General features: G+C 38.7%; 2 protein-coding genes across 2 annotated transcripts in view; both read right to left on the minus strand.

Moving 5' to 3' along the window:
- Window positions 1-24,967, minus strand: part of LOC130101124 (oocyte zinc finger protein XlCOF6-like) — a 297,964-nt gene that overhangs the window by 213,625 nt on the left and 59,372 nt on the right. The window lies entirely within an intron of this gene.
- Window positions 15,357-16,906, minus strand: LOC130101131 (zinc finger protein 664-like). Its single transcript, XM_056266716.1, has 2 exons — window positions 16,811-16,906; window positions 15,357-16,588 (listed from the first exon to the last, which is right to left on the minus strand). Exons 1-2 carry the CDS (start codon window positions 16,893-16,895, stop codon window positions 15,477-15,479), a joined length of 1,197 nt encoding a protein of 398 aa, XP_056122691.1. The 5' UTR covers window positions 16,896-16,906; the 3' UTR covers window positions 15,357-15,476.

Here is a 24,967-nt window from a genome sequence, read left to right on the forward strand (position 1 = left end):
AGGCGATTAATGTATGATATAGTATATCCTGTTATATATATATATATATATATATATATATAGGCTATATATATATAACATAACTGACTTCAAACTATGTTTTGCATTCACTGCTTTCATATTCTCTTTCAGTTTATGGTGTGATGTAGCCCTATCCACTTAAACAAGTCATGATTAATTTTCAGGACATTTTATTTGACTTTATGTATTATTCAGTAAACAAATTTGGCCCAGATTTGGCATGTGTCTGGCACAGCTGGCATTCATCCGGAACTGGCATACAGCATGTGGGCCAAACATGGCCCGGGTTTGGCAGAGATGGCACTGGATTTAAGACGGCACCCAAGACATGGGCCAGATGTCAAATGGAGTATTTGGCCCAGATGTCAAATATAGATATGTGGGCCATATATGTATGGCCGATCTTGAGCCACATTTAAAATCCTTTTCAAATATTTTTGAGTAAAATCACAATGTTTTCCCATACAGAAAGGTAATATATTCACATATATGTGAAACGCTGTAAAATATATTGAAATACATTTTTAAAATGCATAACATAAAGCTGTTGCTTATTTAATTATGTGTGTTTATCTGTAAAATTATATTCATGCCTCATATATGACAGGCGATGATATTATATATATTGTAGAATAGTATATCCATACACTGTAGCCAAAGTCCTCTACACCAGGACTTTTCTTTTCATAATTTTTCCACTATGAGATATGATTTAATCCTGCATTCAATATTATACCTAATCCTGACAGATTAAAATGAAACTATAAAACTTTTAAAGAGAGAGAATATTTTGACCAATTTCATCTATAATAATCTTTGTATTTAGTGATTAAAGTTCTAAAATATTAAACCACTGCTTAAAACTATTTACATAAATGATTTCAGGTAAACACACTGGCTCTTAAAGGTGGGGCGAACGTGCAGGAGTCTGTTTGGAGAATCATGCATGGTCTGTTTACCAACTCCTTGGCGAGGAAAGTTAACATGAGGGGATTTAATGGAAAGATTAGCTTCCTACGCCTACAGATACGAGATGTTGTGATTGGTAAGTTGCCATTTATTCCCAATATGTAAGGAGTGAAACAATTTCCTTATGAAATCAATTCCTTGTGAATCCAAAACTCAGGAACTCTGGCAACACGCATGGCATCCAACAAAACAATAAACTTTCTAATCTTGACGGGAAGATCTGGGAGAAAGACCATTTGCTTATCTGTCCCTTCACCAATCCTTAAAGGAACACTCATTTTTTTGAAAATAGGCAAATTTTCCAACTTCCCTAGAGTTAAAAAGTTGAGTTTTACCATTTTCAAATCCATTCAGCCGATCTCCGGGTCTGGTGGTAGCACTTTATAATAGTGCATTTAAATGGAACCATAATCGGAACCGGAAAATTTCTAACAATACTTATGAAGATCCGTATTGTGTAATATATGTTGAATTTTGACATTGAACATCCAACCTTTAAATTAAGTTGACAATAAGTAATAAACAGTATTGAGCATTGAGTAGTTGAGTATTTAAAAGTATTATAATCACCATGTATTATCTAAGTAAGTTACAGAACTGGCAAGTTTGTGTCTGTGCGTTCACTGTTCACAGAGTGAATTTCTGAGCAATGGTAGGTCCTTAATGAACAAATTATGAATATGAAAGTATCGGATTTCCAGAATAATCAAATATCTAAATTAACATACAATTGATTTTTGTGATCAGTTTTTAATTAGTAATATTGCCTAAATTAAATGATCACTTGAAATTAGAGTCAGATTGAACATGGAGCTAGACTAAAAATGAAATGAAATCCTAAATAATGTAGAAGTGCAAGTAAAAGACAAAATATACATTAAACCTTCGACCAGGCCACTTATTCCTCTTGGGCTGGTGGGTGGATCCTTACAAATATAAATAGTCATTTATACTTTTAATATAAAAAAGTTATTTTAATAGATTTTCAAGTTTTAAGATGATTAGAAGAAGAGAGCATGGGAGTACAAAAAGAGGAAATGGGAAGAGGAGGGGTGAAGAGAAGGGCAGAGGAAAAGGAGCGAGCAGATGAAGTACATAGTGCAACAGTCAGGTTCCGGAAGTAAAAATTCCAGTCTAAAATGGAATTTAAATTTTAACACCATTTTGTAAACCTGCAAAGTCAGACTTTATGTGAGCTAGTTTGTTAATTGATTGTAGTCAGTTCTACCTAAGCCATCAGTTTGCTTTTTTTCTATTCTTTTTTTTTTATATTAATATTTTTTAAATAATAGTTTGAAAGTGGAATTCTTTTTGAAAAACTACACTGTCATGCTGTTTTTAATTTGATTTTGTTGTGATACATGGGATTGCAGTTCTTTTTATAAAGCCTTTAATTACACAGTCTTGTACCTTTTGTCTTTTTGTCCAGTTAAAAAAAAAAATCCTTTAAATCAAGTGGAGATTGACCTTACAAAGGTTTTTTTCTCTCTTTCTCTCTTCACTTAAATGCTTAAAGCATGAATGGAAAAAAACAAATCTGGAACCAGCATGGTTGAGCATGAATTCACTATATTAGAGATTAAGAAAGTGAAGGAGGCAGAGAACATTTTATGTATGCCTCAATACAAGCTCAAGGTTGCATAACAAAAACATACACTGAATTAAAAAAAAGTAAAAATAAACATGATCTTAAATGATCTTTCGCCTGTAGTATTTTTTCGCCTGTAAAATTTTTATTTGAATCTTGGTTCAGGTTTTGATGTAATTTTGCATTTTATTCAATATCCACATTACCTGATGATGCATAAGTTAATTATACACCATGTGTGCTTGTGTTTTTCAGCGGCTGTGAGACGTAACCGTCTAACATCTGATGCCACAGAGAAAGACATTGATTCCACCGTTAAAAGATGGCTGTATCTGGCCCCAGACAGAGATGGTGGATGAAAAGAAAGGATGAAGAACAAAGTGCATAAGGACAATATGACTGGTTAACAGGCTTTAGGCATGGGTGTTCAGTCCAGAGTTCAACTTGTTCAGTGACAGAATCATGACTGTTTCAGAGTCATTTGAAGAGTGCTACTTGTTCCTTGCCATAAACGTGGACGAAGTGTTTTGTGAAGTGAAACTTGTTGATGACTAGAATCATGTTCTAGTGTTAAATGTTTAGTGAATCTTGTTCGTGACCAGAAACATGGACGTTCAAGCATTAGGCAAAGCAATGAAACTTGATGACCAGAAACATGGATGATCAAGTAACATTTAAAGTGAAACGTCATGGAAAACTTAAAAAAAACGGCACTTGTTTTATTTTTGTTTTTATTAATTTTTTGCTGAACTTAGAGAGGAGTGCAATTTTAGATAGTTGTTTGTACAACTGAAAAATGTCAGATGCCAATGCTTTGATGTTTAACAAAAATAAATATTTGTTCAGAATACTGTCTTGTTGTTACTATTTATCTGGGAGGGGTGTGTAAGTGGCTTGGTTATGGTGGTGTTGAGGCTGACATGGAACTCATCTGGTCCAGACCAGAAAAGGGCCAGCTATGGTCATACAGGTGGCTGAGATATGGATCTGTCATGGCCCACCTGTGGCCCATATTGTGGATCTGTCGTGGCCCATATTGTGGATCTGTCATGGCCCACCTGTGGCCCATATTGTGGATCTGTCATGGCCCACCTGTGGCCCATATTGTGGATCTGTCATGGCCCACCTGTGGCCCATATTGTGGCTGCCAGGTTTAGTTCACCTGTGTTTCAGTCTCCGGTGTGGCTCAGTTCTGGCCTTTCTGCTTAAATACTGGTGTTGATATGGTTTACTTAAGGTTATGTTTTGGTTCAAATGTTACATTTTGATCTGGCCCAATTCTGGGCCAGTTATGGGTAATTAACTTGGCTGAGACTTGGTCCAGTTATGGCCCATGTGTGGCCCTTGTCTGGAATCCAGACCTGGTCCACACTAGGACCGTCATTCATTGCGGTATGTGGGCCAAGCAAAAGCTGGTTGTGTGGGCCGGAGCTGGGCCAGAGAAAAATTGCTATGTGGGTTGGTGATATCTATTGTGTTTTAAACAGTCAATCAAATGACCTTCATCAATTTAAACATAAAACAAAGTCAACAAAAACAAATATGAACCAAAAGTTTTATAATATAGCCTATTCATTAATGAAATAAGCTTCTTGACAAGTCTTTTCTCTTAAATGTATTTGAAAACGAAATAAAGCAATGCCAACTTACCCATTATAGAGTACTTTGTCTGTAAATACGCCGCGCGCGTCAAACGCTGCCAGTATGAAAGCAAAACGCGCGTGTCCTGCTTCCGCTCACCGCACGCACTGCTCCTGCGCTGCTTACGCTCTGCTAACGCGTGCAGTGTGAAACCGGCGTTAGTGATGATGGATCGACTCGTTCGCGAATGAGCTTTTGATGGGTCATTCGCGATTCGCGAATGAGCCGACTCTAAGAGCCGGCTCTTTTAGGTGAACGTCGGGAGCTGGCTCGCATATCTGAAGAGCCGACTCTATTTTTACAAATTTAGCCTATAGAAATTAAATAATTATGTAATAAAAATTTAAATATTATAGTCAAAGTCATTTAAAGAGCCGTTTGTGAGCCAAAAGAGCCGGCTCTTTTCAGTGAGCTGAGTCAAAAGTGCCGAATGCCTACTACTATGCGTGCTTTCGAACACCCGCCCAACTCTACCTCTGATTGGCTTACAATTACATTTTACTCTACCTCAGTCGTCAGCATTTATTTACATTTACATTTACATTTATTCATTTAGCAGACGCTTTTATCCAAAGCGACTTACAAATGAGAACAATAGAAGCAGTTAGACTAACAGTAGGACAACAATACGTAAGTGCTATAACCCCTCTCAGTTTAATCTTAGTGCAGGTTTTTTTTTTTTTTTTTTTTATAGAATAGAAGAGAAGAGAAAGTGTTAATTCTACTGAATCAAGTGCTGTCGAAAAAGATATGTCTTCAGCAGTTTCTTGAAAGTGGCTACTGACTCAGAAGCTCTGGTTGAGTTAGGCAGATCATTCCACCAACAGGGAACAGCCATGGTAAAGGTCCGAGAAAGAGATTTTGTGCCTCTTTGAGATGGTACCACAAGACGACATTCGCTAGCAGAGCGCAGGTTTCTGGATGGCACATAAGTCTGAAGTAATGAGTTTAGGTAAGAGGGAGCAGTGCCAGTGGTTGTTCTGTAGGCAAACGTCAGTGCCTTGAATTTAATGCGAGCGGCAACTGGCAACCAGTGCAATTGTGTGAGGAGAGGAGTGACGTGTGCTCTCTTCGGCTCATTGAAGACTACTCTGGCTGCAGCATTCTGGATCAATTGTAGAGGTTTGACAGAGCAAGCATTTATGCGCTTGTCTCGTGCTCTACCCACTAACCAAGGAAGAACAGTAAAAAAAGTATTTGCCTCTCGCTCAGAGATCTAGTTGGTCTGATGAAAAAAAAAAAAAAAAACCAGCTTCATCAGTTATGGTAACGCGCCGCATTTTTTGGCAGTAACGGGAACGGCGTTATTAAGATGAGAAGAGTAATCAATTAGATTACTCGTTACTGGAAAAAGTAATGCCGTTAGTAACGGCGTTATTTATAACTATTCCCATCACTGCTCGAGAATCAATCATTCACTCATGCAGGGGCTGTTTCACTGAGTTGTGTGAGCAAGCTGTGTTCTTTATAAAAGAAGCACTTCAGAAATAGTTGAAATGGCATTTATTAGGATATTAATGGTATATTATAAAAAAATACAAATAGCAAACTAAATGCAACCATGGATATTTTATATAATTTCGGAATAATTGCGTGAACCCGCAACCTCATGCTCAATTATATCATGCGTCAACCCGCTACACTAACTGTCAGTATGCCTTCACTGGCCTTTGAAAGGCCTTCTCCGATGGAGCCATCTTTGATTTAGCTCAAAGATTCGCTGTATCACTGCCATAGTTTGAGCAAACTAACCACAATCATTCCTTTTACTGGAGAGTCATTCCTTTCACTCCTAAGCCTTTACTTCTTAATGGGTTTGCCAGCTGATGTACAGTACCTTTGGACAATATAACTAAAAAGCTAACAACAAACAAAAAAGCTGCATGTTTTTGCAGTGGTGGCCACTAGTGGAGTGAACTGTCAACAGTGATAAGCTAAAGCTAAGAGTTCTCCATGGAGGCCAACATTCAGGGCTGCGTTCCAGTCCACTTTTAGACATGCACTTGCAAACTTCCCTAAGCACTTCCCCTCGGGGGAATCCCTGCCGCCATTTTGAAGTGCGTTCTACTTTGTGAAGTGGACGAGGGAAGTTTATATGGATTTTGACCGAGGGAGTGAGTCTACTTCATGTGTAGACTTCACGCAGCTCCATATACCACAATGCAACACGATTGTGATGTTAGCGAGTGAAGGGCATGAAAATGTTGGGCTGGAACACAGCCAATAAGTAACTATGCAGGACGTACAGGTAATGCGGGACTAATAAGTAGTACTACATTAACACTTCAGCTACTATTAACTAATATGAAAACAAGCTAATCACACACAACTAAATCGAATTTAGGACCAAGATAATTCCTCATTGGGCAATCAATTATTACTTAATGAGATTGGCATCTTCAAGAACTAATAGGTAATTATGAGAATGAGAAAAAAAGAATTACTAATTAATTACTACTCACAACATTAATGTGTCTGAGAGGTTAGCAATTGTATTTTTTAACTCTCAACGTGGTCATTAAATGCATCACTAATACTCAAGTGTAACCTATTCACTCTTCAAGGACTACTAGTGATCTGGACCATTATTTTAAAGTGAAAAACATCTTTTTCACTTTAAAATTAGGGTCCAGATCACAAGTAGTTCCTGCATAGTGACTAGGTTACACTTGAGTAATTAGTGACACATTATATGACTACATTCAGAGTAAAAATGATGATTGATTACATCTCAGACACACGATAATGTGTTTTTATAATTTGTCAGTTCGTTATTAATGAGGCTAATCTCATTAAGTAATTATTGATTACCTAGGAACTATCTCCTAAATTGTATACTACTTACTGATTAGTTAAGCTACTTTCTTTATTAGTTAATAGTAGTAGCTGAAGTGTTAATGTAGTACTACTCATTAGTCTTGCATTTCTTCCTGCATAGTTACTTATTAATGACGGACATTAAAGTGCTACCAAAGTAGCAAAATACATGAATTTCTTATTCGAGTAAGACCTTTTTAGCACACAATTTTTAGACACACTCTGTCAGTTCAAATCTAGACTAAAAACACATCTCTTTTACCTGGGATTCACATAGAACATTATACATTTCTATTATTCAAATCAGTTAAATGATTAGCTGCATAGATTAGGTCAGCTGGAACCGGGGACCCTTCCCAAAACACCCGATGTACTCGTTAGATCTTAAGAAGAATGGCATCTACGCTAATGTCAGTCTTTCCATTTATTCCGAGGTTTACAAAAGTCAGCCGGATCCGGGCCGTATCCAGATGAGACGGTGAACCTGCGCCTGGGTACGACCACAACGCATCACTGAAGTGCCAGTCTCATCAGCCCTGTGAAGGCCTCATGGACACCTCTACAAACTCGTCTCCATACCGGTGTGATGACTCCGACCTCCAACCAGATGGAAGTGGAAAATATTGTGAATGGTTTGATCCAATTTGACTTTTGACATGTTGCCTGAATTATAATCATACACTGTTCGTTCGTTGGCCAGAGGAGAACTGGCCCCCGACTGAGCCTGGGTTCTCCCAAGGTTTTTTTTTTTCCTGATTTGGTTCCTTGCCACTGTTGCCTTGGCTTTTGGCTTGCTTAGTTGAGGACATTTAATTATTCAACAATATTTTTGATCGGCCTTACTTCAGGTGGACGATGAAGCAATTTTATTCTAGAAACAAACATCTTGTATTTATTTTCGTGTTATCAATGTGAAGCTGCTTTGATACAATCTGCATTGTAAAAACGCTATATAAATAAAGATGACTTAACTTGAATTCATCCTGACAGAAAATAAACTGCAACAATGACATTCAATGTAAGAGTTGTCGACTGGTGAAGCTTTAACTCTTAAATCTTTCTAGTTTTCCAAACTTTTCAACAAATTCAAAAAGATTAATCTAGATGATATTGTGCTTTTAGGAAAAACTCAAATTTTATCTCACAGTTTACTTGTGTGGTAGCCTGACTTCGTCATACTCATATTCTAGAAAGAATGTGAGTCTGAAACTGATCCATTGGGCTGTGATTATGGGGCGTGTTTCAACCGAACCAGAAAAGAAAATGCCTCTGCATTCAATTGGATAGACCTACAACCAATCAGAGCAGGCACGTGCACACATAGACATCAAAGGGGGCTTGAGCACCTGCCCTTTTTATTCCTGGAGAGAAAGTGCCCTTTTTTCTGAGGTGCTTTTTTTAATTTTTAAAAAATAATATATATTATTGTTGGTCGTCGCTAGGCCCAACTTCTGCCTAGCCCCCCTAAAAATTTGTGATTAATGTAGGCTACACAAATTCGTGTTCGCTTCAGTCTTGTTATTATCAGATTCAGCGCGTTCTTCATCTTCATTCCGCAGCGGCGCAGAGCAGAGAGCACGTCAGAAACAGAGGACAGGGTGTGTGTGTTCATCTGAGCCTCATTGGTCTGTCACTGCTCGTCAATGTCAGAATATTTGAGATGACCAATCAAATCAAAGTAGGCGGGCTTTATGGTCACAGACGCTGCTGCGTGCGAATTTTAACCATTTTAACAGTGCAACTCGACGCGGACGGTCAAGTGCGAGATAAGTAAGTAGCTAAACTTATCATTTCATATTTGACATTTTTTTAGGTTGTAAATGTTAAACGAATGACTAAAAATAATCAGGCAAACTAATATAGTTTTGTCTAATTTCGCCATTTTGAACTGAAAATAGGCCTATGTAACGTGACTCATGTAGGCTAATGTAATAATTAGTTTACTGTCATTGTGAGGGGACAAGACACATTAACAAAGCCGTTTTCATCATGTTCGGCACAAGATTAATAATGAATGTGTACATATTGAGAATATAATACAAATTGTAGCCTTTGGTAAATTAAAAAAAAGCTCAGCTTTAGGAGGGGAAGAGAAAGTGATGAAGAGACTGAGAAAAAAAGAAAGCGTGATGGAGATGAGAAGAGAGCAGGTATTGACAAATAATCTACTGCCCACTGACATGGTTTTAAAGCTATTTCTTATCCCTTTTTAGGGTCTTCAAACGTCTTGAAATGCACATATCAGACAAATAAAAAATTTGAACCCCCTACCAACCTCAAATTTAGGACCTCTTTGATTATAAAGCCCTGTCAACGGCCCTGTATTAAGATCAATAATGAATGTGTAGCCTACATATTGTGAATGCATTTAATTAACTTAATTACCTTTAGTAGCTTTCAGTAAATAAACGCGTCTGAGAAAATGATTCATAGGCAAAATCAACCTATCAGTTGACCCTATGTTTACTTTCTTCAATTACAGACAAAAAATGAAAAGCCTATATCAGTCAAAGCTCAGCTTTAGGAGGGGAAGAGACAGGGCAAGATAAAAACAAAGAGAAAAAGAGTGTGATGATGCTGAGGAGAGAAAAATAATCAGCTGCCCACTGACATGGTTTTAAAGCTGTTATCCAATTTTTTTGGCCTTCAAAACATCTTAAAATGCACATATGTAGATCAGAGAAATCAAAATTTTCTCGGGGAAACACCGAACCCTCTTCCGTACTTCACATTTGGGACCACAGTGATTATAAAACCCTGACTTTGCATGGTAATGAAACTGATTAATAGTGAGCATTAGATCCTAAACTAGTGTTACCTTTTTTTATTTAAAAAAAAATATATATATACCCTCATTGGGGGCTTACCCCCCTAAAATGAAAGTCCTAGTGACACCCCTGCTACAGATGCAAACAGATGGAGGATAGTAGGTTTAAAACAAACTCCATCTAATTGTGAATTTTGAAGGTTTTATTTGATGATGATGATACAGTCATGCGTGAAACAATTGTGTGAGTTTGAGGAAGATAAAACTAATTAACTTTTTTAATTAATTTTTTTTAAAGTCAGAGTTGAGTTAATATAAATATTTTTTTGTTTAAATTTTTTTTTTTTTTTTAAATACGTAGGCCTAATTATGAGAAGTGCCCTTTTTTTCACTTGAGCCCCTGCCCCTCAAAATGTCTGTGCACGTCCCTGAATCAGAGCAACGGAGTAAATGACGCATGTTCTTCATTCATCTTTCCGACCGACAAATGCCTTGATCGCGGTTCTCTGTTCCTCTTTTAAAAGCAATGCGCGGTCGATATCTTCTATAACAGACGCGATGGCGGAATATACACATGATTATTGTTATTTCATAAACAAATTTCGGAAGGAGCACGTTCAAATAATCAATCCAATCAACTTGTCATCAAACAATAACATGTCTAACGTTACCCTATCAGCATGAGAGGAAGCATATTCACTCTAACTCACCTAACAACCTAACAACAGTTTTTCAGCATCCCTCCACCACCCCGAATCCTCACTCTTGGCTTGTTCTTTCACAGCCAGGAATACGGGGAGTACTCTGGGTTCGGGCCGAATACCGATCACGGAGCCCTCTCCTCGGACAGCACCTTATATAGGCCTACGCATTTATTCTATCTGACTTATTTGTAAGTGTGAACTCGTGAAATCTCAATTCTCCAGCGGCAGAACTTTGTTGTAAACGAATTCAACCCAAGCGCTCTTTGGTGACGTGAGGATTACGTAACTGCACCTCATCTGTCAATCATCGTATAAAGCCCGCCCTGGCAATTTGATTGGTCCGACCATTTTTTGACTGATCATAATTACTCCTCAATGAAGTCCAGACCGAACTTCCCGACCAAAAATTGTTGTGGGCGGGGTTCGGGCTGGCAGCCAGGCTACTTGTGTGGTATTTCAAATGAAACAATTGTTGCCCACATTCAACATTTTATCAGATTAGTGTGTGGCCTAGAAATGTAGACTCCCCCTAGCTCAGCTAATTTTATTTTGCAGCCAGGGAGTTCTGGCAACTCTCTGTTGGCTTTCGAGCTGGAAAAACCAAACTCTAGTCAGGCCAATCAGATCGTGTATAGAATTGGCAATCACAGCAATCACAGCTTGTTATTTAACTATGCCAAAATAAATTCAATTTCACATTCTAGGGCACCTTTAAGTCATTCTTAAAAAAAGGAAGATGTGTTCATAGTTTTGCAGACCAGATACGGCAAAAGTTTAATCTATCAACTACCTCCGCTGGTGGGAAAACGCTCTGGTTGGTTGTAGCGTTATCCTATTGCGTGCGGAGGGAATTTAAAAGACAACCGTTTACCCCGCCCCTCGGATTGAGCTCTGCCAATGGTGAGTTCCCAGACCCAACATCTTGATGTGGGTCTGGCTAGGGATGGCTGCCGCGAAAAAGTCGTTCCGAAGCTTTGCGAGATCCCGAAGCGCAGATGTTTCAAAACACTGAACACCCATGTCACGTGACTATGGCCAAACGAAGCCTCGAAATGTTTCACTAATTGTTTCATCAGGTGTGATCCGCCGAATCAGCATTTGATTGACACGGTCGGAAACAGACCACACAATCGCACATCTGTATAAAAGTGAAATCAACGCATATTGACCTCGTGGGTTTTTGTGAGAGGAGTTTGATTTTGAGATAGCGGATTTTTGGTGATATAGTGCGATTTGTTTAGTTATATTTAGGCTTACATTTAAATTTACACAACACATTGACTGATAGGCTAGAGACACAGAGTATATAGTGACACATTAATAGATACATTGATATAAATATATATAGACAGCTAGATTAATAGATACATATATAGATAGATTAAAGATAGGCTACATATATAAATACATAGATAGATTATAGATACATTTATAGATACATATCTAAATACATAGATAGATTATAGATACATAGATTATAGATACATATCTAAATACATAGATAGATTGTAGATACATATATCTAATTACATAGATAGATTAGAGATACATATCTAGATAGATTTGGATAGATAGATAAAATGGAGGCTCCCCAGAAGAGATGCCGTACATCTGTGGTGTGGGAGCATTTCCATTTAGAAACCCCAAAAAAAGTGAGATGTGTGTATTGTGATCGGCAGCTCGCCTACTGCAACAATACATCATCCAGTAGAAACACAGGACAGTTTATGGTGATACTCGTATCCATCAAACCCAGATGATACACAATGCTACAGCTGATGCCACAGTGGAAGTGAAAAAATACATCAACGATGCGTATTTGCCCAGAACTCATGATCCACTAACTTACTGGAAAGAGAGAGCAGTAATCTTTCCTCATTTGTATGTATTAGCTAAAAACAATCTTTGCATGCCAGCAACAAGTGTCCCTTGTGAGAGGATTTTTTGAAAGGCTGGAGAAATTATCTGTAAGAAAAAGAAAGAAAAAAAAAGTAGGCTAAGTCCTTCAACAGCAGAGAAATTAATATTTCTAGACTGCACACTAAAGGAGCCTATGGAGCTAGACTGCACACTAAAGGAGCCTATGGAGCTAGACTGCACACTAAAGGAGCCTATGGAGCTAGACTGCACACTAAAGCAGCCTATGGAGCTAGACTGCACACTAAAGGAGCCTATGGAGCTAGACTGCACACAAAAGGAGCCTATGGAGCTAGACTGCACACTAAAGGAGCCTATGGAGCTAGACTGCACACTAAAGGAGCCTATGGAGCTAGACTGCACACTAAAGGAGCCTATGGAGCTAGACTGCACACTAAAGGAGCCTATAGAGCTAGACTGCACACTAAAGGAGCCTATAGAGCTAGACTGCACACTAAAGGAGCCTATGGAGCTAGACTGCACACTAAAGGAGCCTATGGAGCTAGACTGCACACTAAAGGAGCCTATGGAGCTAGACTGCACACTAAAGGAGCCTATAGAGCTAGACTGCACACTAAAGGAGCCTATAGAGCTAGACTGCACACTAAAGGAGCCTATAGAGCTAGACTGCACACTAAAGGAGCCTATAGAGCTAGACTGCACACTAAAGGAGCCTATAGAGCTAGACTGCACACTAAAGGAGCCTATAGAGCTAGACTGCACACTAAAGGAGCCTATGGAGCTAGACTGCACACTAAAGGAGCCTATGGAGCTAGACTGCACACTAAAGGAGCCTATAGAGCTAGACTGCACACTAAAGGAGCCTATAGAGCTAGACTGCACACTAAAGGAGCCTATAGAGCTAGACTGCACACTAAAGGAGCCTGACTGTGAGCTGAGGAGGCTCCACATTTAAAAAATAAATGCAACAGCTGGATTAAACTGATCTCAGTATGTGAACTTATTTAACCAAGTAACACTTTAGCATGAATATTTATTAATGCAACTTTCTATTGCTCTCTTCCCCCCCCATCCCACAAAACCAATAAAACAGTTTGAGACCTGTCTGCAGTTTCAATGTGCTTTTATTAAGTGTAATATTGTATGGTGATTGCAACTACATTTGCACCAGCTGGGTGGTCAAGTGTGTTCGGGTCAGTTTCATCGGGGAGAAGCTTTCTGTGGTGTTCTGGCTCCTTTCTATGGTGGATATATTGTGCAGAATGGCACATGCAGACACTATCTGTGATGCCCACTCTGGTGACTCTTAAGCGCCGAAGACAGTTGAAACGTGCCTTTAGGATGCCAAAGATCATCTCTAACTTTTACTATGGTTTTACTGACACATGAGGGTCATGATAGGGGATTATTGTGTAGGTTTTGCTGTCCCAATTCAAATTAACAGTGTTTTGTACTGTACCAAATTTAACTAGCTTTCCTCAAAGCGCTGACACAACATACTCACGGAAAGTATATTATTATCTGTTAATTTTACTATTAATTTAAAGATTCATCTCACAGAAAATAATAATTTCACATGTTCACATAATCTCTACCTGAACATTAAGGCTGTGAAAGGACTTTCTATTAACATAATCTGCCTCATGTTCTCCTAGAGAAGTGGAGATTGCAACATGTGTGCAGGCTATTGCTCCAATGACTCTATAGGGAATCCTATCATAAGATTAACCGAATAAAAAAAAAAAAAGATTTAAAATAATGCTTAACATTTACTGTATTGTATAGTACATTTGTGAAATTTGCTTTTTGAAAGAAAAAAAAACGTGATGTCACCCTATCAATATATCTTACCGGCAATTTTATAAAAACCCTCTCTTATGGACATGGTCAATAAATGTCTGGGGAACACTATTAAACTATTAATGTACTCCTGCAGAGCGAGGACCACCTTGCGAATGGTTCGACAAACCGTGTTTTCCCCTAGATTCTGTGCATCACCGATCGTGCAAGTATGTAGGCTACCACTTGCAAAAAAAAAAAACGCAACGCAATACCATTTATGGTAGCCTACAGTAAGTGCATGAATTCGACGTGTTAAATTATTTATGTGCGGCTCAAGAAGTTCACAAAGATAAGATATTCCTTCCGCGAAAATCTGTATCTTTCATCAGGAAAGGCAAGGGGATTTTGTCCGGCTAAAAACTCATTCTCTACGATGTGCTCGTCTAACAATTTGCGCTGAGATGTCCACAGGATTTGAAAGAAAATGTAAAGCCATTGCAACAAACACTGGGAATTAGTTACGTCACCTATATGTTTCTTTGCTCACAGCTGATTGGTCAAACTTCAGTCTGAGATCTCGAATCCAGAACTTAACCTGCCCCGGAGCAGGTTAGCCGTGCAGCGTAAGATACCATGGCAACGAACACCGATTAAAGCCGAGCTACTTTCATAGTACCTAAAACCCAGGGTTGGCGGAAACTAAGCTGAAACATAGCTGGCTAGCCACCTAAACCGGCTTCATGGTATAGGCCCCAGAACATGGGAAACACTTAAGTATATATACACAAGGGTCATTGGAAAACAAGACACACCTGCGAACAATCAGGAACTAATCAACAGGATAAACCACAAGGGCTACAAAACACGCCATGAAACAGGAAATAACAAAAGTCCACAATTTACCCTTTTTTTTTGGTGAAACATTTTTAAACTTAAAACTATTGATTCATTTTTAAAGCATTGAAATCAATTACATACCATATGAACTGAGTAAATGTAAGTAAAATAATTAAGTAGATCTGAGAAACTGCATTTGGAACATTAACAAATAATTAATTTAAATAAAACAAAAAATAAAAGTATTCTTTTGTGCCGTTTCAGTTGGGTAAATGTAAAGCTCTTCCCACAGTCACAACACACATGATCTCTCACTTCATCATGAGTTTTCTAGTGCAGTTTAAAATGTTGAAAACTGTTCAGCTGTGAAAAATACTTTCCACAGAGAGAACACACATAAGGCTTCTCATCTGAATGAACTTTCAGGTGTTTCTTTAGATTTGATGACAAATTAAAATCTTTACCACACTGATCACAGTTGAATGTTTTTTTCTCCAGAGTGAATGCGCAGATGATATCTCAAACCTGTTGAATCTCTGAAACTTTTCTCACACTGAATATATTGGTACGGCTTCTCTCCAGTATGAACTCGCTCGTGTAATTTCAGGTTTCCAGAACGAGTGAATCTCTTGTCACAATATGAGCACTTGTAAGGTTTTTCTCGAGTATGAATTCTTCGGTGCCGTTTCAGATCACCAGCTCTAGTAAAGCTCTTCCCACAGTCACAACACACATGATCTCTCACTTCATTATGTGTTTTCTGATGCTGTTTAAAACAGTTAAGCCATGAAAAACTCTTTCCACAGAGAGAACACACATAAGGCTTCTCATCTGAATGAACTATCAGGTGATCTTTTAGACTTGATGATGAAATAAAATCTTTACCACTCTGATCACAGTTGAATGGTTTTTCTCCAAAGTGATGGAGCAGATGATTTCTCAAACCTGTTGAATCTTTGAAACTTTTCTCACACTCAGTACAGTAGTACGGCTTCTCTCCAGTATGAACTCGCTCGTGTGATTTCAGGTGTCCATAATGAGTGAATCTCTTGTCACAGTATGAGCACTTGTAAGGTTTTTCTCCTGTATGAATTCTTTGGTGCCGTTTCAGTTCACCAGATGTAGTAAAGCTCTTCCCACATTCACAACACACATGATCTCTCAGTTCATTGTGGGTTTTCTGGTGACGTTTACAAGTGGCCAGCCATGAAAAGCTCTTTCCACAGAGAGAACACACATAAGGCTTTTCATCTGAATGAACTTTCAGGTGTGATTTAAGATGTGATGATGAAATAAAGTCTTTACCACACTGATCACAGTTGAATGGTTTTTCTCCGGAGTGAACATGCAGATGATAACTGAGATCTGATGCTTGAGAAAAACTCTTCTCACACTGAGTGCATGGATACGGTTTCTCTCCAGTGTGAATTCTCATGTGTATCTTAAGGCATCCTTTCTTTTGGAAACTCTTTCCACACTGAGAGCAGGAGTGCAGCTTTTTGGCTTTTGTTCCTTGAGTTTTGAAGTCACAGAGTTTCTTTACGTCATTTAGTTTCTGTCTTTGCTCCTTCACATCCAGCTGGTCTAAAATAAAATGTATTAAGCAGTTAGAATCAGTTGAGAAAATTAAAATAAAACAAGACATGGACATCTGTCTGTGTGAGTATAATGTATCTTTGATCTGGAAAGATCAGTTCAGTTATATACAAGGTTATGATCATTTACATGCATTCCTTTATTATTTTTTCATCCATATACTGATTACTAATTCATAGAATTATTGAAGAATCAAGAATGGACACCAACCTATTTGTTCCTCAGTATCTTCATGTTTTATTCTGGATGGTTCTGGATCAGTCATGTCTTCAATCTCCTCTTTAATAAACTCCATCTTTAACAACACAGTCTGGTGCCAGAGATGGACTTTATTCTTTAAATATATAAAGCTAAGCAGCTTCTGCTGAAACAACTGCAGAGTCCTGCCTCACACTCGAGTATATATCCATACATCCTTCCCAAAGTGGTAAGGCATTCTACAGATATTTTAAGAAATGGACAGATGGGAAGGTCTTCACCATATATGAAACATTCTTGTGGGCCTGAAATAGAAGTACAGCTGTAAACACACCATTCACTTGCCCGTCTCTTGTTCACAGTGACAGACCCACATCATAATAGTAGAAAAACTTATTCAAACATATGGCTATATTCAGGGATGTGCACAGACATTTTGAGGGGCAGGGGCTCAAGTGAAAAAAAGGGCACTTCTCATAATTACGTTTTTTTTTTTTTTTTTACTTTTTTTTAAACAAAAAAGTATATCATAATACATCATAATAGTAGAAAAACTTATTCAAACATATGGCTATATTCAGGGATGTGCACATTTTGAGGGGCAGGGGCTCAAGTGAAAAAAAGGGCACTTCTCATAATTACGTTTTTTTTTTTTTTTTTTACTTTTTTTTAAACAAAAAAGTATATATATTAACAACTCTGACTTTTAAAAAAATAATAATTAAAAAGGTTAATTAATTTTATCTTCCTCAAACTCACACAATTGTTTCACGCATGACTGTATCATCATCATCATCATCAAATAAAACCTTCAAAATTCACAATTAGATGGAGTTTGTTTTAAACTATCCTCCATCTGTTTGCATCTGTAGCAGGGGTGTCACTAGGATTTTCATTTTAGGGGGGCTAAGCCCCCAATGAGTGTATATATATATATATATATATATTTTTTTTATATAAAAAAAAGGTAACACTAGTTTAGGATCTAATGCTCACTATTAATCAGTTTCATTACCATGCAAAGTCAGGGTTTTATAATCACTGTGGTCCCAAATGTGAAGTACGGAAGAGGGTTCGGTGTTTCCCCGAGAAAATTTTGATTTCTCTGATCTACATATGTGCATTTTAAGATGTTTTGAAGGCCAAAAAAATTGGATAACAGCTTTAAAACCATGTCAGTGGGCAGCTGATTATTTTTCTCTCCTCAGCATCATCACACTCTTTTTCTCTTTGTTTTTATCTTGCCCTGTCTCTTCCCCTCCTAAAGCTGAGCTTTGACTGATATAGGCTTTTCATTTTTTGTCTGTCATTGAAGAAAGTAAACATAGGGTCAACTGATAGGTTGATTTTGCCTATGAATCCTTTTCTCAGACGCGTTTATTTACTGAAAGCTACTAAAGGTAATTAAGTTAATTAAATGCATTCACAATATGTAGGCTACACATTCATTATTGATCTTATGCCTAATACAGGGCCGTAGACAGGGCTTTATAATCAAAGAGGTCCTAAATTTGAGGTTGGTAGGGGGTTCAAATTTTTTATTTGTCTGATATGTGCATTTCAAGACGTTTGAAGACCCTAAAAAGGGATAAGAAATAGCTTTAAAACCATGTCAGTGGGCAGTAGATTATTTGTCAATACCTGCTCTCTTCTCATCTCCATCACGCTTTCTTTTTTCTCAGTCTCTTCATCACTTTCTCTTCCCCTCCTAAAGCTGAGCTTTTTTTTTAATTTACCAAAGGCTACAATTTGTATTATATTCTCAATATGTACACATTCATTATTAATCTTGTGCCGAACATGATGAAAACGGCTTTGTTAATGTGTCTTGTCCCCTCACAATGACAGTAAACTAATTATTACATTACATGAGTCACGTTACATAGGCCTATTTTCAGTTCAAAATGGCGAAATTAGACAAAACTATATTAGTTTGCCTGATTATTTTTAGTCATTCGTTTAACATTTACGACCTAAAAAAATGTCAAATATGAAATGTTAAGTTTAGCTACTTACTTATCTCGCACTTGACCGTCCGCGTCGAGTTGCACTGTTAAAATGGTTAAAATTCGCGCGCAGCAGCGTCTGTGACCATAAAGCCCGCCTACTTTGATTTGATTGGTCATCTCAAATATTCTGACATTGACGAGCAGTGACAGACCAATGAGGCTCAGATGAACACACACACCCTGTCCTCTGTTTCTGACGTGCTCTCTGCTCTGCGCCGCTGCGGAATGAAGATGAAGAACGCGCTGAATCTGATAATAACAAGACTGAAGCGAACACGAATTTGTGTAGCCAACATTAATCACAAATTTTTAGGGGGGCTAGGCAGAAGTTTGGCCTAGCGACGACCAACAATAATATATATTATTTTAAAAAAAAATAAAAAAGCACCTCAGAAAAAAGGGCACTTTCTCTCCAGGAATAAAAAGGGCAGGTGCTCAAGCCCCCTTTGATGTCTATGTGTGCACGTGCCTGGCTATATTATACTTAAATCACGTATTTTCTGAATATTAAAATATAAAATATTCAATAAAAGGTAACACTTTACAATAACAGGGCATCAGAGGCGAACCAACATTGGGTGGGGGCCCCAGGCAAAATTAATCAATGAGGCCCTTCTAAAATATTTTTTTGTAAATATATCTTTGTTACCTAGAGATATAATTATACAATATACAAAAAGTAGTCAAAACACATCTAACAGAACATAAATTGTTTATTGTTTACAATATTAAAGTACTTATGTTTTATCAAGATATAATATAATTCTCAAGATACAGTACATAAATCTTCATAAAATAATAATGTATTGTCACCTTAAAAACGCTGCTTACTAGCCTTAGCTACGGCAAATGCTGTCACTATGTCCTCCATATCTAAAGACCTTCATATGTTCTGTTCAATGGAAATTAGTGCCAGTGCTGAGAGCCTCTTTTGGTTCATTGTTGACCTGATGTATGATTTAATCAGCTTTAAAGCTGAAAAACTTCTCTCACCACAGGCAGCGGTGACAGGAAGAGTTAGAAGCAGACGAAGAGCAATGCTCAAGTTTCCATACAAATCTAGAAGTTGCTCCTTGAAGATGTAATCTAACATGTCGCTTGGTGAAGTAGATGAATGATCAGGGAAGGTATGGACAGCAGCCCTGACCTCCATAACCAAATCCTCTGAATGTATGTCATGTAAGGCTCTTTCCAATTTTTTGCAGTTGTCTTCGAGTTGTCCATGCATTGCTTCTCTCATGTTTTCTTTTGAGATCAGAAAACTATACATGGCATAAACATTCTCCAGCTTACAGAATCGGTCATTAATACTTCCAATGGCTGTGTCAACCAAGACTTCTGAAAGACTCCTCTGGTGTGGATTGTGTCTGATCTCTGCCCTCATATAGGAATTGCCATGATGTTTTGCGTTGTCTTTTCTCAGGCAATGTCATGTCAATATCTAGAGCTTCTGCTATCTCTCTTGCATCCTGTTTGACAAGCAGCGAGTCCACTTTCCTTGAAATTTTTCAAGTATGTTTGCACTCCCTGAGTTTCCTTTTTAAGTGTTTCTAGAGAAACGAAGAATTTTGCTCACATGGTTAATCTGATACAAGACATTGTACCAGATTACCACACACAGGACAAAACCCCAAGTCATTGGCGCATTCTGAATGCTGTTTGCTATGGACATTGTCTCCGAGTCTTTCTTCTCCACAGCAAATTTCTGGAGGGCAGACAGGGCTTCCACAATCTCTGGCAGCTGGTAACGTACCACCTTCACGCTATCAATTCGAGCCTCCCATCTCGTTGTTGACAAAGATTTGACAGTAAGATGCTTCACATTTTGCTGTAGTACTGCCGAGCGCTGCACAGATGAGCTAAAGAGATTATACAATCTCTGCAGAGCACCAAAGAAAGAGACTGATGTCACAGATGACTTGGCTGCATCTGCCAAAACCAGTTTCAGAGTGTGACTGCTGCATGGGACACACCATGCCTTGTTGTTCAGCTGCAAGATTCTTGTCTGAACTCCCTGTTTACTGCCCATCATATTACTTCCATTGTCATAGGATTGGCCATGACAATCTGAAATCTTTAAGTTGTGCTTCTCAAGTTTTTCCAAAAGGGTATCATATAGTCCTTTTCCAGATGTGTCCTGTACATCAATTAATCCAAAGAAATGTTCAGTGATGAAGGCTCCAACAGAAGATTCATAATTCACAATTCTCAACACAACAGAAAGTTGTTCAGTATGGCTGACGTCAGGAGTACAGTCCATTATGACAGAATAGTACTTCGCTTTGGTCACCCTGCTAACTATCTCCTGCATTATTTTGTCTCCAATTAATGTTATGATATCCTCCTGTATTGTACTGCTAAGGTAATGAACCTTTACCTCTTTGTTTTGAATCCTCCTTATGTGTTCATTTAGAATGGGATCGAATTGTGCCATTAACTCTACCTGTGACAAGAAATTGCCATTGTGTGGGTCAAATAAAACATTTGTGTGGCCCCTCAAAGCATGGTTGCACTCAACAAGATGGCAGATGATGGCAATCACTCTCCTTACAACACCTTTCCAATGTTGCACTTCAATCTGCATTAAATCTTGATGGACTTGATCAATGGTTGTTTTAGTTAGAAACCTCTTCTGAAGATTATGCCAGCTTTCCATATTCTCAGCATGTGCCTTTGAATACTCATATTCTTTTCATATTCTTCCATGTGCGAAATCCACCTTTGCTGAGAGCATTTTCACATTTACCAAACAGTGTGTAATGCAAATCAGAATACTGCATCTGTGCTGATAGAGTATATAAGCCACGATTAGTGATGCACCGATGTGAAAATTGTGGCCGATACCGATAACCGATATTAATATTGCTGTTATGGCCGATACCGATATTTACCGATGTCGATATCTCTGTATAGAAAACACATAGCGAGGATTAGGGCTGCACGATATTGGTAAAAAATGGCATTGCGATATAAACACAATTTCACCAGATGACTTGAATAGCTCTATTTGGAAAGAATGAATCATTCTAGAATGACTGGGGTGGTTTTGTCATGGAGTAAATCCGCATAGAAACTAATATTAATAGAATGTTAACTAATGTAGTTAACTAGACTTTAATAAATGGAACCTTATTGTAAAGTGTTTCCGATTTATGTCTCTTGAGTTCAGTGTTGGACAGATCAGTTGTTTTAACCATTCATTACAGTTTTTTTCAGTCGCTAACAAGCGTTTGTCCAACCAGTAGTCACATTTTCAAAACTCTAAACACAATTAGCACGGCATCGGTCTATTGTGGCCATACCATTCACACATTTCATGTCGTTTTCACACAATATGCAGTCAGTGAACACATTTCCACAATGCTTACATTTTCTTAACAGACAAGTTATACCTCCCAACAAAATTATGGATTGTTTTTGTAGTATTTGCGAATGTTAACACACACCATCCCACTATAGCAAAAACAATATTCCAAACCTTAGATACAGTATAAAAACCTCTGCTTTTGCAATGATATCAGTTCCAAAAACAATATATCTCAGCAAAATAATAAACAAACAATTGAATAATTGACACACAGCTGATTTATGTTGGGTAAATTGGGCCAACCCAAAATTACCCAATTTTTTTCTATTACATTGACACTTATACAGTAAAATTAGGACTTTGAGGAGTGATGTTTTTGGAAACAGAAAAAGACAAACACTGTAATGTCTGGACGAGGAAGAGTAAGAGCAAGGGGCCCAGGGAGAATAGCAGGAGCAGTGAGAGATGCAGTGAGATATGCAGTGAGAGGTGCAGTGAGATATGCAGTGAGAGGTGCAGTGAGTGATGCAGTGAGAGGTGCAGTGAGAGGTGCAGTGAGTGATGCAGTGAGAGGTGCAGTGAGAGGTGCAGTGAGAGGTGCAGTGAGATGTGCAGTGAGTGATGCAGTGAGATATGCTGTGAGAGGTGCAGTGAGAGGTGCAGTGAGAGGTGCAGTGAGAGGTGCAGTGAGATGTGCAGTGAGAGGTCCAGTGAGATGCAGTGAGAGGTGCAGTGAGAGGTGCAGTGAGTGATGCAGTGAGATATGCTGTGAGAGGTGCAGTGAGAGGTGCAGTGAGTGATGCAGTGAGAGGTGCAGTGAGATGTGCAGTGAGAGGTGCAGTGAGATGTGCAGTGAGAGGTGCAGTGAGATGCAGTGAGAGGTGCAGTGAGAGGTGCAGTGAGATGTGCAGTGAGTGATGCAGTGAGATATGCTGTGAAAGGTGCAGTGAGATGTGCAGTGAGTGATGCAGTGAGAGGTGCAGTGAGATGTGCAGTGAGAGGTGCAGTGAGATGTGCAGTGAGATGTGCAGTGAGAGGTGCAGTGAGATGTGCAGTGAGAGGTGCAGTGAGAGGTGCAGTGAGTGATGCAGTGAGATGTGCAGTGAGTGATGCAGTGAGATATGCTGTGGGAGGTGCAGTGAGAGGTGCAGTGAGAGGTGCAGTGAGAGGTGCAGTGAGATGTGCAGTGAGTGATGCAGTGAGAGGTGCAGTGAGAGGTGCAGTGAGATGTGCAGTGAGAGGTGCAGTGAGATGTGCAGTGAGTGATGCAGTGAGAGGTGCAGTGAGAGGTGCAGTGAGTGATGCAGTGAGATGTGCAGTGAGTGATGCAGTGAGATATGCTGTGAGAGGTGCAGTGAGAGGTGCAGTGAGATGTGCAGTGAGAGGTGCAGTGAGATGTGCAGTGAGTGATGCAGTGAGAGGTGCAGTGAGTGATGCAGTGAGATGTGCAGTGAGTGATGCAGTGAGAGATGCTGTGAGAGGTGCAGTGAGAGGTGCAGTGAGATGTGCAGTGAGAGGTGCAGTGAGATGTGCAGTGAGTGATGCAGTGAGAGGTGCAGTGAAAGGTGCAGTGAGTGATGCAGTGAGATGTGCAGTGAGTGATGCAGTGAGATGTGCAGTGAGTGATGCAGTGAGAGATGCAGTGAGAGGTGCAGTGAAAGGTGCAGTGAGTGATGCAGTGAGATGTGCAGTGAGTGATGCAGTGAGATGTGCAGTGAGTGATGCAGTGAGAGATGCTGTGAGAGGTGCAGTGAGATGTGCAGTGAGAGGTGCAGTGAGAGATGCAGTGAGAGGTGCAGTGAGAGGTGCAGTGAGAGGTGCAGTGAGTGATGCAGTGAGATGTGCAGTGAGTGATGCAGTGAGATATGCTGTGAGAGGTGCAGTGAGAGGTGCAGTGAGATGTGCAGTGAGAGGTGCAGTGAGATGTGCAGTGAGTGATGCAGTGAGACGTGTAGAAGTGCAATATTTGATGAAAACATGTGGCCTAACCCTGAAGATCGCAGAGTTTAGATACAGTAATTTTTTGTAAGCAATACTGTAAAACTTTTTCTGTTCTTTCATACCGTGTTTCTACTGTACCTCCTGTTGTAAACAGTAAAGGGAAAAAACTGATTTGCTTTTTACTAGAATGCTTTTGAATGTGAACATTACTGTACATGTGGACATACAGTTCCCAACCAAGAAATTTAGTGTAAAAAGGTTGGATTGCATGTTTTGCATGCAAATACCTGTAAAACTGAAACATCAAAGTCTATGTAGTTTTTGTAATGTCAACAATAGCCAGTATTTTGAAACCTGGTGTACTTTGATTGACTGCATGTACCATGTGAAGTAAAAACAAGTGTTATTCTTTGACAGAATAATTTCATTTTGAGACAGATTTTCAGTGTTTTGGTAAAGTTAGTGTGTGCAGAGAAAGATGTGTTCTATTTTGAAATGAAGAGTTAGTATATATTTAACAAAATGTGTTTTTGAGAAGAAAATGAACCATTTGGCCAATTGTGTTTTGTAGGTGTGAGTCTGTGTTAAGAGTTTAGAAAAAGTATCTGAAGTATGGGTAAGCGCTTGTTAGCGATTGAAAAAAACTGTAAAGTGAATCCGTTCAAAAGAGTCATTAGTTCACGAATCGGACGTGTCATTAACGGACCACGGCACACGTTGTGTGATTATCCAGGCAGTTTAGGACATCGCACAAGATTTGTCTCAACACAGAAAACATTTCATCACTAGATAGATTTTTTTGTTTATTGAAAGTGTGGTTTATGTCATCTGAATGTGTGGAAAGCTTTTCAGAGAAGATAAGGCAATGTTGTTTTAGCACAATTCACAACCAATGGTAGTTCAGAAAAAAAA

The sequence above is a fragment of the Rhinichthys klamathensis genome, unplaced genomic scaffold (assembly GCF_029890125.1).
Source record: "Rhinichthys klamathensis goyatoka isolate OS25496 unplaced genomic scaffold, OSU_Roscu_1.1 h1tg000253l_1, whole genome shotgun sequence".
NCBI lineage: Eukaryota > Metazoa > Chordata > Actinopteri > Cypriniformes > Leuciscidae > Rhinichthys > Rhinichthys klamathensis.

Excerpts from the sequence above, each read along its gene's own strand:
- LOC130101131 (XM_056266716.1), bottom strand. The coding sequence starts at position 16,895 with ATGGAGTTTATTAAAGAGGAGATTGAAGACATGACTGATCCAGAACCA. Across the intron at positions 16,589-16,810 it reads AGATACTGAGGAACAAATAG|ACCAGCTGGATGTGAAGGAG; the intron begins GTTGGTGTCCAT and ends ATTTTATTTTAG.